The 15,728-nt window shown below is 37.6% G+C and overlaps 1 protein-coding gene across 1 annotated transcript; it reads right to left on the reverse strand.

Moving 5' to 3' along the window:
* Positions 1-4,203: 4,203 nt before the first annotated feature.
* LOC306881764 (Y+L amino acid transporter 2) lies at positions 4,204-14,955 on the reverse strand. Its single transcript, XM_079436029.1, has 10 exons — positions 14,510-14,955; positions 12,948-13,468; positions 10,384-10,509; positions 10,026-10,170; positions 9,221-9,344; positions 9,009-9,112; positions 8,833-8,929; positions 6,528-6,677; positions 6,261-6,444; positions 4,204-5,426 (listed from the first exon to the last, which is right to left on the reverse strand). Exons 2-10 carry the CDS (start codon positions 13,465-13,467, stop codon positions 5,332-5,334), a joined length of 1,545 nt encoding a protein of 514 aa, XP_079292155.1. The 5' UTR covers position 13,468; positions 14,510-14,955; the 3' UTR covers positions 4,204-5,331.
* Positions 14,956-15,728: the final 773 nt, after the last annotated feature.

Here is a 15,728-nt window from a genome sequence, read left to right on the forward strand (position 1 = left end):
TGTTTGTTGAACAGTAAATCAGCATAATACATTGATTTCTGTAAGATCTTGTGACACTGAAGACTTCAGCTTTGCCATTACTGGCATGAATTCCAAAATACAGTATATTGACAAGAAAACAGTTATTTTAAATTCTATTAAATAAAAAAATAATAATATTTAAAATAACTTTGTTGTAATATTTCACAATATTTTTGCCTTAGTGAGCTTAAGAGACAAACATGAGCATAAAAGTCACGCAACAAAAACTTTAAAAAATATTACCGACCCCAAACGTTTGAACGGTGTTGTGTACAGGTACATCTACAGAACTATATATATTGTACATTACTGTTTTTAAACACCGTTTCAGTAACAGCAAATTTCAGTCAAATTATTAGTCGCCACGAAGAGAAGCGTTCGTATAATTTATAATAATTTTTATTGTAGATAAAAAAAATTAAAAAAAATTCTATAAAATTTTAATACAAAATTAAAAAAAAAAAAAAAACCCAGTCACATAGGCTATCCAAAACCATTTAAAGAGTCCTCAAAAAAATAATAATATAAAATATTAATTATAACACATATAAATGTGTTGTGTAGTTAAACATCTGTCACTGTTAACAGATGCTTTTTGGACCCGTAGTTACAGTATCTACCAGCAGAGGCTAACAAACAGAGCCGTATTCACCAGACAAACCCTTCAGAAACTGCCGTTGAGAAGAATGCGAATGCTAATTTTTATTAAAATCACTGGACGACTATATATGCTAACAGGCAATTTTCTTCAGGTGTCACTGGATTCCTCCAAGTAGGGCTCGCTGCAGTCCACAAGATCCACGGGCGTGGTTGGATCCACATATAGGGGGTGGAGATGGGTAGGTTTAGGGTGGAGATGGCGTGGGTTTAGGGATCAGGGGGTGGAGATGGGTATGTTTAGGGTGGAGATGGCGTGGGTTTAGGGATCAGGGGGTGGAGATGGGTAGGTTTAGGGTGGAGATGGCGTGGGTTTAGGGATCAGGGGGTGGAGATGGGTAGGTTTAGGGATTAGGGGTTGAGATGGGTAGGTTTAGCGTGGAGATGGGGTGGGTTTAGGGATCAGGGGTGGAGATGGGTAGGTTTTGGGTGGAGATGGGGTGGGTTTAGGGATCAGGGGGTGGAGATGGGTAGGTTTAGGGTGGAGATGGCGTGGGTTTAGGGATCAGGGGGTGGAGATGGGTAGGTTTAGGGATCAGGGGGTGGAGATGGGTAGGTTTAGGGATCAGGGGTTGAGATGGGTAGGTTTAGGGTGGAGATGGGGTGGGTTTAGGGATCAGGGGTTGAGATGGGTTGGTTTAGGGTGGAGATGGGGTGGGTTTAGTGATCAGGGGTTGAGATGGGTAGGTTTAGGGTGGAGATGGGGTGGGTTTAGGGATTAGGGGTTGAGATGGGTAGGTTTAGGGTGGAGATGGGGTGGGTTTAGGGATCAGGGGTGGAGATGGGTAGGTTTAGGGTGGAGATGGGGTGGGTTTAGGGATCAGGGGGTGGAGATGGGTAGGTTTAGGGTGGAGATGGGGTGGGTTTAGGGATCAGGGGTTGAGATGGGTAGGTTTAGGGTGGAGATGGGGTGGGTTTAGGGATCAGGGGGTGGAGATGGGTAGGTTTAGGGTGGAGATGGGGTGGGTTTAGGGATTGAGATGGGTAGGTTTAGGGTGGAGATGGGGTGGGTTTAGGGATCAGGGGTGGAGATGGGTAGGTTTAGGGTGGAGATGGGGTGGGTTTAGGGATCAGGGGGTGGAGATGGGTAGGTTTAGGGTGGAGATGGGGTGGGTTTAGGGATCAGGGGTTGAGATGGGGTGGGTTTAGGGATCTGGGGGTGGAGATGGGTAGGTTTAGGCTGGAGATGGGGTGGGTTTAGGGATCAGGGGTTGAGATGGGTAGGTTTAGGGTGGAGATGGGGTGGGTTTAGGGATCAGGGGGTGGAGATGGGTAGGTTTAGGGATCAGGGGTTGAGATGGGTAGGTTTAGGGTGGAGATGGGGTGGGTTTAGGAATCAGGGGGTGGAGATGGTTAGGTTTAGGTATAGGTGTGTTCGACTTCATGCAGTGCCGCACAGACCTATCGGCGAAAGTAGCCGCTTGCAGTCGGGGGCAGAATTGAAAGCGGAGACGTGAAGTCGGACTCTTTCTGCTCCCGGTAGTGATGCTCTCGCGGTGTTTTGCTACTGGTATCACAGATGAAGTGAATAACATGCAATATTTCTCAAATGCACTGACATTTCAGAAATGTTTTCATGAGCAACAGAAACACTTTTTATATACTGCTTAATACAGGGCCATCTGTTCAAGCATAAAGTTCAACATAAAAATATACTATTTAAATATCAATAAAGTGGGGGTATATTTGCTTTCATCGGTTTTTTTTATTAAATGTAACTCAATATAACATTGTGAATATACAGTAAAAAAGCTTTTACTGTTCCAAATACAGATTTGTGAGCAGTATTTTTTTTTATTATTATGCAAAAATTATACAAGGGTTTGTACAATCAAGTACAAAAACAAATAAACATTCATAAGAATAAGTGAAACAATTCATGCCAGGGGTACAATTACAACAATTTTAACAAAAAGCGTCATAGGTCTTTCTTGCTTTTTTGTTCTTAATTTTATCAAACGTAGAACCCATATTGTTTAATCTCTTTTATAAAATGTTCAAAGTTTAGCTTAGCTTTAGTCAATTTTTTCATATGAATGTGATATTTTCCAAGTAAAATCAGATTTGTGAGCTATATTTGAAGATGTTAGAAACATACGTCATTGTTGTCGTGTGGTGAATTTGGCCAATCGTGAAACAGCTGTCGTCATCAGCGCTCCTGCAGTCGCTCTCGAAACGCTCTTGCGGTACTTTGATGCCATACGTGACAGTGACGTGGGGTCGGCGCCGGTTCAAGTCGGACAAATTTTCTAACTGCTTTTTCTGTATTTTTATAAAGCTTTTGATTCAGTTGAACATAAATTTATATTTAAATCAGTGGAAAAATGTGGTTTTGGTGAATATTTTTGTAAGGCGGTAAGAACTCTATATTACTGTAGTAGCACAATTAAATTAAAATATGGTACTTCTCCTAGATTTTACTTGTCACGTGGTATTAGGCAAGGGTGTCCATTATCTCCTTATTTATTTTTATAGTTTCCCAGATATTGGCTTCTTATATTTCTAATAGTGGTCTTCGTGGTATCTCTATTGCTGACAAACAGATACTCATCAGTCAACTGCTGATGATACCGCTCTTTTTTTGCAAAATGCTAATCAAGTTCCTTTAGCATTAAAGCATATCCAGCAATTCTCCAAAGCATCGGCCTGTTCTTGAACCTCTCAAAGTGTGAACTGATGTCCAAAGAATGCAATTTGTCAGAAATGTGTAATATTCAAATTAAAGATGAGGTATCTTATTTAGGTGTTATTATAACAAAAAATGAATTAGAAAGATGCTCCTTAAATTTGAATCCATTAATTGAGAGTACTCAGAAAAAACTGAATATGTGGCTCCAACGTGATGATCTCTCATTGAAGGGAAGAATCTTACGAGCCAAAGCTGAAGGTTTGTCAAGGTTAACATGTGCTGCTCTCTCTTTGAATGTTGACACTGCGTCACTCAGTGGATCTTTGTAGGAAAACAGTGCCTTTCGTCATCCAAGTCAAAAAACAATAAGAAAATGAGAGTTTTGTTTCAGATGGAGTCTATTTCTGTGCCTTATGTAATCTCTTATTGGAATAGTTTAGTAAGTGATATTCCCTGGAAGAAAGTTTGGTCATTACCTCACAAATATTTCATTACTAACAAAACGAGAGAAACTGCATTTAAATTGATTCATAGAATTTACCCAGATACGTGCTCTCTTAACAGACTTAAGACTTAATGTGACATTCTTGACTTTATCAAACGTTATGTGAATCCTAATTTTGAGTTTACTTATAGAAATGTCATTTTTGTCTTTCATGAATGTTAAAAAATAAATGATGCTTATTTTATAAACCTTATTTTCCTGTTAGCTAAATATCATATTGATAAATGTAAATTTTCTAAAAGCAAACCTCTTTTTTTAAAGATTCAGAATTGAACAGAAAATGTATTTTGATTCTATTTAGTTCTCCACGAACTTAAAAGCAATGAGAACGGTGGCTTTTCTGAGGGACTTGGCGCTTCCTTTGGACGGAGTCATAGGACAGCATGAAGCTATGGGAGTCTCAGTTTTACTTGCTTTCCATGACACATAGTAAAGTCAGAAGTTCAGCGCTGTTGCGACACATCCTCTTATTTAACTTTATTTCAATCGTTGTATGAAACCAGAAACCAACCACCACAAAAACAAAAAGAGCAAGTTAAATACATCAAATTTGGACATATACTGACAGAGGTGCGAGACAGATGGAAATGAGATGTAATGATTTCATAAAATGTTTGGATTGTCTCAGGTTGTGCGTCAGAGGCTAAACGCATCTCTCACAATCAACACCCGGACATCTGACACTGGAGCTCCCAGACAGCCATCGTTTTCTCTATTTTTAGCTTTAGCCATCTGGAAAAATCCCCAAGTCATGACCCATCAATCACGACATATTCCAAATCTACCCAGTATTATCTATTTACATATTTAATGTGTTCAAATAACATCTGTAAGGCAGCAAATCAAACGCCGATCCCTTTCTAAGAACTCCAGACATATTCAGTGACATCCAAGTGATACTTCAGGGATTTCTTTTGTCAAATGTGCAAAGGACATCAAATACAGACAACCAGACACTAAGTGCAGCTATCATCCAGAAAAAAGTGCACTTATAACAAAATCACTTATCTTTAAATTTCACAACTCAATATCAAAAATTCAGTTTTTACTGCATCTGACAGTACAAAAAACTAAATGTGCATTTTTGTTTACAAGAAAGTCCCATGAGTCTATACCATAGTCCAAAAATGGCCGAGATTAGTTTTTGCCCAGTTTGTCTGTACATTCAGCTTCTTGGACCTGTTTTCTTCCCAAGTATGAAACCAAACAGAAGTTCAATGTCTCCCAGTGTCTTTAAGTCAATCCTCTTCAGTCAATGGTTTAACTAGGAACTTCATTCAGACCTTGGCAGAAGAAATGAAATAAAAACATGGCAAAAAGTGATGAAACATACCAGTATGATAAATTACACACAGTATTTTGCTTTTCAGTTAAACTGAGCTTTCTTGGATATCATCAGAATTTGATCTCTGTGAGATGTACTAGAAGTTTAGAAATCCATGAGGTATTTGTTTTTGACAAATAGTGTCTTTTTTCTCAGAGATGGAATCCATGCTCCAGGCACGTCCTCTTGAAGGAGTTATTGGGTCTTTGGTTCTGCCAGCTTCTCTGGCTCCACATCCAAGTCAGTTAAGCAGCAGACGCACATGATCTGAGTGTATTTGGTGACAGAATCTGGCATGGAGTAAAGAGAGAAGCAGGTTGGAGAAAACAGGAGCAATGGAGTTACACTGAATACATTGACTGTACCTATCATTTTACCTGCACCGTCCCACTGGAAAATATTTTTGTCTTATATTAAGTATTAGCTTTATTACATCTGAGTAGATATTAATAATGAGTTTGAGGATGAAGTAAGTATTTAAGAGACTAGAGCTGCTGTAAACATATGTCTGTCACATAGCCTTCCTTCTTCAATCCAGACTAGAACATTTTGTGATTACCTCTGGTTGTGCTTCTATCCGAGTCTGAATTTGAGGTCCATCTAACCACTCCTTTGCTGATATTTAGTTAATAGATTCACATAGAATAAATTAAGCAGAACTGTGAACTTGCATGAATAATAGTCACATGTTAGTTGTGGTGGAGCAGTGGCTGCTATGGTTATAATGCTTTCACCACATGACTTCAATGCTTTCATTGCTGAAAGAGCTGACATGTTTCCTTTCACTGCTTTCTTCATATTCCAGTTAAAATAAATACAATTAAATTTATTAGTATTTTTTGTAGCAAAAGTCCTAATTTTTTAATGGCCATTTTACTCTCTCTGACTCTTACTGTTAAACAGGGCATTTTGCACGTCCTGTAAGTTTTTGTCATATTAAGGTCAAACTTGTAAAGTCAGTTTAAATCAATCATGGAACCAGGTATTTCAAGTTTTCAGACACCTCCTCCTCAACCTAAATATGGGTGATTATGCATTTAAATGCATTCCTTGTCTGACGTCGAGAATTTTTTTGGGGGGGTGATCCTTTCATATCAGTAAATGTAAAATACGATTATCCTCACCATTCAGTTTACCAAACCATTTTGGTTGTTTCTCTTTGGGCAGGTAGATACACAGGTAATAAACTGGCACTCCAGACAGTGCGATGCCAATTCCTATGAGCGAATTAATGGTGTCGCTGTACAGAGGAACGATCACGAGGAACACACTGCACAGGCAGTAGATGAAGGGAAAGAACAATGTGAGCTAATGGAGAAAAAGACAGAAGTCAATAAACACACAGAATAACACATACTGTAAATCAGATCTGAATGCTGGATCCGGGTTACCTTGACCGGCCGGTGTCTGTCAGGCTGAGTGATTCGCAGGTAAATGAGTCCGGCCACAGACAGACCCACATACAGCCAGTAACTGAAGCTGAAGTAGTTGATGAGTTGAAACACATCCTCCACACACAGGAAGATCAGACCCATCACGCCCTGCAAAACCCACAGATCCAGTGCTTATCAATGTCCATTCAGCTGGCTTATTTCACAAGTGGCAGCTAATCGTAGCGGAAATCATTTACACATTAATCTTATGGTGCATATGATTTTTTTTTTCTCATTACAGTTCATTTCTACCACAAATAAAATGAGTAGCACTTGTTAAAATTTATTTAAAATGATTTCCACCCACTTCAGATGAACAGTCCACTCATTTCAGTAGTCTAATAAAAGCTATTCTATACATGAAGCGGATCACCTAACGGAGGCCAACATGATGAAATCACATGATATTACATTTTTTCTCAAAATATACTAATTTTAGCTGAATGTGAATAGGGTGTTGCAACAATGACACCAGTAAGCAAAAACAATTGCTTTGCATGATGCTACATCCACACCACTAGGTGTCAGTATAAATGTACACTCACATTTACCATTGCTCTGTGAATTTTTGCAGTAGCCCCTCACTTCAGAACAAATATCCAGGGGGCAGGGTTGGATCCACATCTAGGTGGTGGATATGGGTGGGTTTAAGGATCAGGGGGTGGAGACGGGTAGGTTTAGGTATATGTAAGGATCTGGATCCAACCTCTCCCGTCCCCCTGGATCTTCTGTTCTGCAGTGAGGACCATCTCAAATTTTGTGGACGAAATCCAGTCATTCCCAAAGGAATCTGCTCTCTCAGGAGTTTCACATACAGATATCGCTCATGTTCATGTTTGTTGGACCAAGAGAAAGCTACTTGGTTTAAAAGCAACTTCCATGTGAGAAGGTTCATTGGCTACATCTCCATGCAACTGATTAAGAGTTTTAAATAGCTCATTTTTTCCCCATCACTTCTGGTGATGTCATTTTATAATTTTATTATCAAATATTTAAATGAACTTATAATTTATCATAAATAAACTATTTAGTTCATAATCTAGTCATAATGTGTTTGTTTCAAGCTTTTTTATTGCCTTGAAAATTAAGCTTCTATTTAAACAGCCTATTTTTCTACTGCTGTATGTTTAAGGGTGCAATCAGTCATTTTTTGTTCATGTTGCACCAACCAATACAACAGTTTCCTTTCACTTAATGTGCAATCACAAATTCAAATTTGTGCAGTCACATTAGCGAAATCTATTAGCAAGTGTTAGCTGGGGTAAAAGGCTGTGAATTTTTAAAGTTTTAGTCAATGAAAACTGACATTTCATTTTTAATGCAGCGCAGAGGGCATGAAATTACACTGCAGTTATTACTAGGCAACATCTCCATGATATTGACAATGGACCTTGTTTCCATGCAAAATTACACATTTCGCTAATGTGACTAAACTGCCTTATTGGTTGGTGCGACATGAACAAAAGTTACTGAGTGCAACCTTAAACATACAGTCAGTAATTTATGTTCACTGCACCAACCAATATTTTTCTACTGCTGTATGTTTAAGAGTGCACTCAGTAATTTTTGTTCATACACTTATTGGTTGGTGCAACATGAACAAAAAATACTGAGTGCACTCTTAAACATAGCAGTAGAAAAATAGACTATTAGAAGCTTAATTCTCAAGGCAATAAAATGGCTTGAAAGAAACACATGAAACTAAATGATGACTATTTTGTTGTTATTGTCCAAGTGAATTTACATATTTAACATATTATTTACAAAATGAAATGATAAAATAGCATCACCAGTATGTGAAAGAAATGGCCCAAAAGCATGCATACAAATACCTTTTACAAACCAATTGCAATTTTTCTTTATGTATAATCTATCCAATCTTTTATTAATTAGTTGGGCCTGTTTTTATGTTAAAAAGGGCTTTTTCTTACACAAATGTTGCTTTAAACACAAATTTGTATAGCACTGAGATCAGGTAATATTCATATAGACACATACTGGTTCACTAAGATCGCCCCTAATGGCGAACTGCTGAAATTTTGGAATGCAAGTTACATCATATAACTTGGTTCAAAACAAACGATTTGCAAAGTTTCATCAAGCAGAACCACAATTCAAAGGGTTTCCAATGACCTGCCATACTTTTCCCCCACAAAAATACATCATATTACAGAAGTAAAAACCATTCTTGTTGATTTTACCAATTGATTGTATTGCAGTATAGTATTAATGTACATACGGATACTTATAGAAAGAGACTTACGTTGAAGAGGAGTGCAGGTACAGGAGTGTAGCGCTCAGCATGGATCAGACTTAAGCTGTTGGGAAGGTGGCCTTCTCTTGCCCCCACAAAAAACAACCTAACATGAAAGAACGCAACATTACTACGCACATATATCAAGACTTCAGAGTCCTTGTTGTTTTAACTGGCACCAGAACCTGGAGGCGGCAATGATGGAGGCATTGAGTCCTCCGTAGCAAGACATGGCCACAGCAATGGGGACGATCCAGCTAATGGGGCCCAGCACCTGATTTCCAAATGTCTACAGATGGGGACACAAACTGACATTTTAATCAAATGATTGCTTAATGTATACAATAAAGTCATAAAGACTAAAGATTAGATCTCTGATCATCATAAAGATCCTTACTACAGCCACTGCATCACTATCCATGAAAGAAGGCATGTCCAGAACGGCATAGTAGGCCACGTTGGTCAGTATGTAGATGATTGTCACGATTGGCATGGAGACGGCTATAGCGATGGGAAGGTTCCTATGAAAAATTAAATATTAAGGATGAATAAGGAACATGATGCATTCATTTTTTATGTAGCTCTGGATACGAGTATCTGCTAAATTAATAAATGCAAATGTGGAAAGAGAAACATGCCAGGTCTGAAACGTACAGCAAAGAAATATTTTTAAATATGAAATATTTCAATTGAATCATTCGCTCAACCGATTCATTCAAAATACAGATTCATTTAGAAGTTGGCCTCGTTTATTTTTAATTTTGTACAATTTGCTAATTTATTTATGAAGAAAAAATGATCTGACAGGTGTGTACGCACATAAATTTGTTATTACCCTCATTCAGTGTTAACGAATCTGGATTATTGAAATCGTCTAATTGCAGCTAGTATTGTTAATTAAAACATGCCCCAAAAAGTACATATAAGGGATTTCCACACAATGTTACCTCTTTTATATAGGCCTAGACTACATGCAGTAGTGTTTCAGACCTTTCATTTGCCAGGCTACATTTTGTCATGGTGCCATTTTTATTTTATATATTGTTACTCATCAAAAAAATATGCTTTTGTAGAGTCATATAATTGCCTTAAATGACTGGTTTCTAAGGCTAGGAGTATGTGATTTTTGAACACAGATGCACAGCTACTGAATGAGAAAAGATATTAAAGCGACAATATGGGAAAAATGGATATGCTGACACCTCTCAGGGTTCTGGATCTCCTCAGTAACAAAGTTGAGCGTGTCCCAGCCAGAGTAGGAGAACAGAGCTGAATAAAGAGCCAGGGCAATGCTGCCCGCCTCCGTGGAGGAACCCTCGAATGGACTATTGAAGTTCTTTGTTTCTCCTGTGGTGCACACAAGGAAGTATGAGAAACAGAGAGAACATTAGAAGACTGAGCAGTACGAGAAACACCCTGAGATCTCTAGTTAATTAGACATGAACAAGTAGGCGCAACCTGAACATAATTAAGAGCTGCTTCCTTGTTCATGAGATCTTAATTCCTCTTATTTACCGTAACAAATCCACCCCATCAGTATCCTAGACAAATTACTTTTACCGTTAATTATCTGAATGATGCCCACTGTGATGACGAGGAGCAGAGACATGATCTTGGCGTACGTGAAAATATCTTGAACCAAAGTGCCCCACTTCACATAAGCACAGTTTATGAAGATCAGAATACCTGAGGAGAGAGAAATAAGGAGGAACACATTAAATACATTATGACATCAGCTGTGTGAGAATCAGAACATTTAACATGAATGTTTTCGTCAAAAGATGACTCGCAAGATATTACATAAGAGGTTGGTTTTTTTGTTCTCCTCTTATTTTTCTCAGAAATCACAGCAGGCACTTTCCATGAATACAGTACTCTATAGTGTCTAAATGCTTTTAAATGAGAACTATTCAGTATGTTATAGAAGCTATTATACAATTTTGGCCTGTTCCACTTCAGGGTCTTGACCTTGTCAACAATATGCAACAATATAACAATTTTATCATCAAATAAAATAATACAACACTATATTATTGACAGTTATCTTACTGATTATAGTCTTCAATGTATTGCATTAAGAAATCAGCATCAAAAACGTAATGCTTTGTTCCACATTACACATTGCACTGTGTTGTGTTTCAGGGTTGAAGAAAATTAAATTAACAGATCATTTCTTGGCTGAAAAGTACTAGTACCTTTTCCATTTTTCTAAATTTTTTTGTTAATAAACAAACACACATTTTGGTAACAGTTTAGCAAAAATTGCAAACATATTATATGAGCTGATTTATTTGACATATATCTTATATGTTGTTTGATCTGAGGTTAAGCAATAAGCATTGATATTTGCCAAAAAGAAAAACAAACAATTGTGTTTGTGGATTTCTTTTTTTTTTTTTTTTTGGTCCCCTATTTTTGGAAAGTGCCAGGTCCCATCTCGGTTAGCATGTGAATAGTGTGTGTTGTTACAGTCTGTCCTCATGCACTGGTGGATCATGTCCCTGCCTTCTGAGAACACATTTAGCTCTGACTGGAAACTGTGTGAAGGCAACAGCTGCTGAGAAGGAAAGAGAAACAAAAACACCTCCTCTGTCTCGTGTGCCAGAACAGGCACAAATCTGAGAAAAGTGACACATTCATCCGTGTTTTGCTTTCACTTTGCTTTAGAATACATGAACCAAAAGAAATTTAAATAGGCCTAGATTTGTAAATTTAAACAAAAGCCATTACAAATTAACTTGGGATTAGACGACACGAGCCACCAACAAAAAAAAGTTCATGGGATTTGGACCCGTTATAGTGACACCGTAGTATTCTTTGAAAATTATTTTTAAATATAATAATGCATGAACATGGTAATCAAAGTATTACCGTCTGAAACCAGTGCTCTAAAAGGTAGCATCACTTTTTTGTAAGGGATGTGTTGTTGATCTTTCACCCAAATACCAGTATCTGCAACAGTCACAGAAAAAGATTCCAGTGCTACTAAAATAGTTTGGTCTGGTATACTACCTGAAAAGGAATCGGCTGAAATATGTGCTACGGTTATACAGGTTAATCACGCTTTTGTGTTTCTCATCTATCTTGATGCATAGAATCTCTCGCTTAATTATGCAGGTAACTGTGACGTGTGTTGGATGCCTAAAGTTCTTTACATTCAAAAAGCACATTTCATCAGGGGTCATGTGATGATCTCTTGTGGAACTAGATGCTGTAAGGAAAACAGAACCACAAAACAATAGTAATATGTGTGCAGTGCTACACACAAAAAAACATTTGTGTAATGAAGGGCCTACTTTATAGATATTAGTATGTGACGGTTCATAAGCGCACGTTATTCTAAATGAAAATAAATGTTAGTCTTCACGACCTTTCATTTAATTTAATAGCTTGGCTCACTATGAAACAACTTCCCTTTTCGGCTGAAAGACCACTGCAGGTCATTATAGGCGTATTGGTTCATTCTGGCACGGAACACACTCACTTGAATTACATTAGGGAAGTACAGTGGTTGCGAATGCTATTTCAAACAAAAGGATATACTGTATGCGTCTGCATGTGAAATTTAGTGAAGTAGTGTGTTGTGATGTGAAAGATAGCAGAAGTGGAAAAATATTTCTCTCTCTCTCACACACACACACTAAATAGGCCTAATGAATAAATAAAATCACTAAAATAACATCTGCATTAATGCAATTTCTAATAAATAATTATAAATGTTTTTATCAGATGAAATATATCAGGTGCCGTTTATGATTTTATCCCCCTTCCTCAATGCCTCAACAAAAACATAATGCTATTTAAATGTTTTGGTAATATATGCAATTTAGATGACAAATTCATTTTTCATGATCCAAGAAAAAATACATTAATGGCTACATTTTTGTCTTTTTCAAATCAGGCACTGAATTGGACACATAAAAAGCTGTCTCAGGTAATACAATGGCTTTGGGGTGAAAGGGGGACAGGATCTCACACAACACAATCAACCGAAAGGGAAAGTTTTTTCAGAGGCGGTTGATGAAAGATTAGTAAGACAGTATTGTTCTTTGGAATAACTTGAAGAGAAAGCAGACAAGACTTTACAGAGGGAGCATTCACAATCTTTCTCACAGAGGACTCACAGAGACAAGCTGCTGCTATCAGTCTCACAGCATCGTACGGAGGCTGACAGGTTGGGTAGAGCGCTTCCACCAGGTAGTTGGCAAACGTCAGCGAGATGACCGCCTGGCTGGCCGGCTCGACCAGCAGGATGGATGTCCACAGGCGAATGAAAGCAAGGAAACCCCCAAAGGCCTCCAGGATGTACACGTAACTAGCACCAGACTTTGTAATAGTGGTTCCAAGTTCTGCGTAACACAGTGCGCCAAAGACAGAAAATATTCCCCCGAGAGCCCAGATGACTAGTGAAAGGCCGTAGGAGGCGCTGTACATCAACACACCCTTGGGCGACACGAAAATGCCCGAGCCAATCATGTTGCCCACAATTAAGCAGATGCCGTTAGTGAGAGAAATCTCCCTCCTCATGATCATCTTCTCCTCCGGCGCGTCTGGACCATTGCAGGCTCCAGCCGGCTTCTTCAGGTCCAGGTCTCCCTGTGACCCCGGACAGAGCTTTTGGCCTAAAGACATCAGTTTTTTCATGCTGAAGGAACAAGAAGTCAACAATTATTACAGCTGTAATCACTGGTAGAACTCGTTAAACACACTTTTGATGAGCGTTGTGTTTTTGTTTGGTATTAACAAACCTGATATCTTGTTATCTTTCAGAACAACCAAACTATATTTTGTCTACAGATCTGTCTATACCATATTTTAGAACGTAACAAATTTGCGATTGGCATGAAATATTACAAACATACAAAAATATTGGTGACACTTTTCAATAAGGTTGTTAATATTAGCCGAGTACATTAATCAACATAAATTAACAGTACAAATATTTCTGTAGCATTATTTATTTATCATGCTTTGTTCATTTTAACATTTAAAATAAATTATTAAAATTAAACGTTTTTTTCTATTAATATTACTTAATTAACATGAGCTGAATGAACGGCTAAAAATTAAATAACAATTGCTATATTTTTATGATATATATATATATATATATACACACACACACACACACACACACATACTGTACATATACATACACACACACTAACATTAACAAATAATGCAACAATTGTATTGCTCATTGTTAGTTAATGCATTAACTACGACTTTTCCTCAATAAATTTGCTGCTTATAAATATTTAGTAAGATGGTTATGTTTAGGTCTGGGGTTTTAGGGATCTAAAATATGATCATACAGAATAAGGCATTAATATGTGCTTTATAAGTTCTAATAGACAGCCAGTATGCTAGTAATATAATAAACAACTAGTTAATAGTGAGAGTTGTTCCCTAAAGTGTTACCAAAAATTTAAATTAAACTAAGATTAATAAATGCTTTTTTATCACCAATATTCCTGTATTTAATGTTGTCTTTAGCACTTTTACACGAGTTTGGGAAACGGTACAATCAAAAACAGCTTGAAGTTAATTCCATTTTTAATTTAATTATAGAAATCGCTTCAAATTGAAATATTTCCTCAACATCGAAATGGCCACTCTAGGGTCACTGGTTTGAGGTCTTATTTAATATATTTAAATGTCGTGCCAAAAACAAACTGTACTTTACCTTTAATCATGTCAGAAGGAATGCTGTGGAAAAACTTGAAAATGGATTGTGGAGAGGAAGATATGAGTTATGCAAGTTTCTGGAGTGATGGTGATCCTGGTCAGAATGAAGAAAGCTAGACTGTCAGTGCGTAACGGGTCAACAGGATGAATGCTGTCGCAATCCCAGACCACAGACCCTGATGTGTTTTTCCACCAGAGGCAATATGGCTTCTTGAGTTGCCCTGTCTATTTTAAGAGGTCTGTACTTAGAGAGAGAGAATGCCTGTCCCCTCCTATTGATAGTAAAAGTAGCTCCGCAAAACCCTATTGAACTAAAGCTTGCCTTTGTTATCCGATCGGTTCCAGTTCTGGCTCTGCTCTAGAATTCAGTTTAAAGACAGGCTGTTTCTCCATTATTAGAGGTGTTTGCTAAGACAAATCAACACTATTGCTATGAACCCTCTCACCTCAAGTATTCAACTTGCGCAACTCTTTCTGCACAGTTTGTGCAACACACATGAATGAGTCCTTAACTTGTGCAGCTTATTGAGGAGATACTTATTCAATGATCATACCCCACAAGGGTTATTTTTGCCTGGCAGATGATAAAATTGATGAAACGTCCCATAGTGTTAGACATTTATTTACCAGGGCCTATGTTGTCTCATCAATAGGACATCTTAAAATCGGATTTTCAGCCTCGCACCGCGACACAAACCTACGTATCAAATGCAATATATCAATGTGTTTCTCCCTTATCATGATTTCTTGAAATGTTTTGACAGATTTGTAATTTTGAATTGCTCTCTGAACATTGTCTTATGATATGTGAATGGAGAATTCTGTACCATTGTTGCGCAACGTTGAAAAAATATTTTGGGATGGGGGAGTGAGGGGTGGCCAAAAAAAAAGTTATATCAATAAAATGTTCCCAAATAAACCAAAAAATGATGTGGAATAATTTATCATGTACCATCAAAATGCATGCAGTAGAGGGTTAAAATAAACAAACAAAATAAAATTAAGATTTCTAAAATGACCACATTTAAGAGTTGCTCGTAAATTTGAAATACAGTACGTTTTTAGTACCCCATTTGTTTTTGAATATGGCCATATTAAAGACACCAATAATTCTAATGCAAATCAATGAGAAATGGCTTTTGTAGGTAATAAGAGACTCCTATTGTTGAGAGAGGTCATGCTTAATCCGGATTAGTACCAACTATTGTGTAAACAGT

Source organism: Barbus barbus (assembly GCF_936440315.1).
Source record: "Barbus barbus genome assembly, chromosome: 15".
In the NCBI taxonomy this organism is placed as follows: Eukaryota; Metazoa; Chordata; class Actinopteri; order Cypriniformes; family Cyprinidae; genus Barbus; species Barbus barbus.

What these genes read in the sequence shown, in the direction of transcription:
- LOC306881764 (XM_079436029.1), bottom strand. Translation starts at nt 13,467, where the DNA reads ATGAAAAAACTGATGTCTTTAGGCCAAAAGCTCTGTCCGGGGTCACAG. An exon ending in TCCATCATTGCCGCCTCCAG is followed by an intron (nt 8,930 to 9,008) that starts GTTCTGGTGCCA and finishes CTTTCATGTTAG; the next exon opens with GTTGTTTTTTGTGGGGGCAA. An exon ending in ATGGTTTGGTAAACTGAATG is followed by an intron (nt 5,427 to 6,260) that starts GTGAGGATAATC and finishes ACTCCATGCCAG; the next exon opens with ATTCTGTCACCAAATACACT.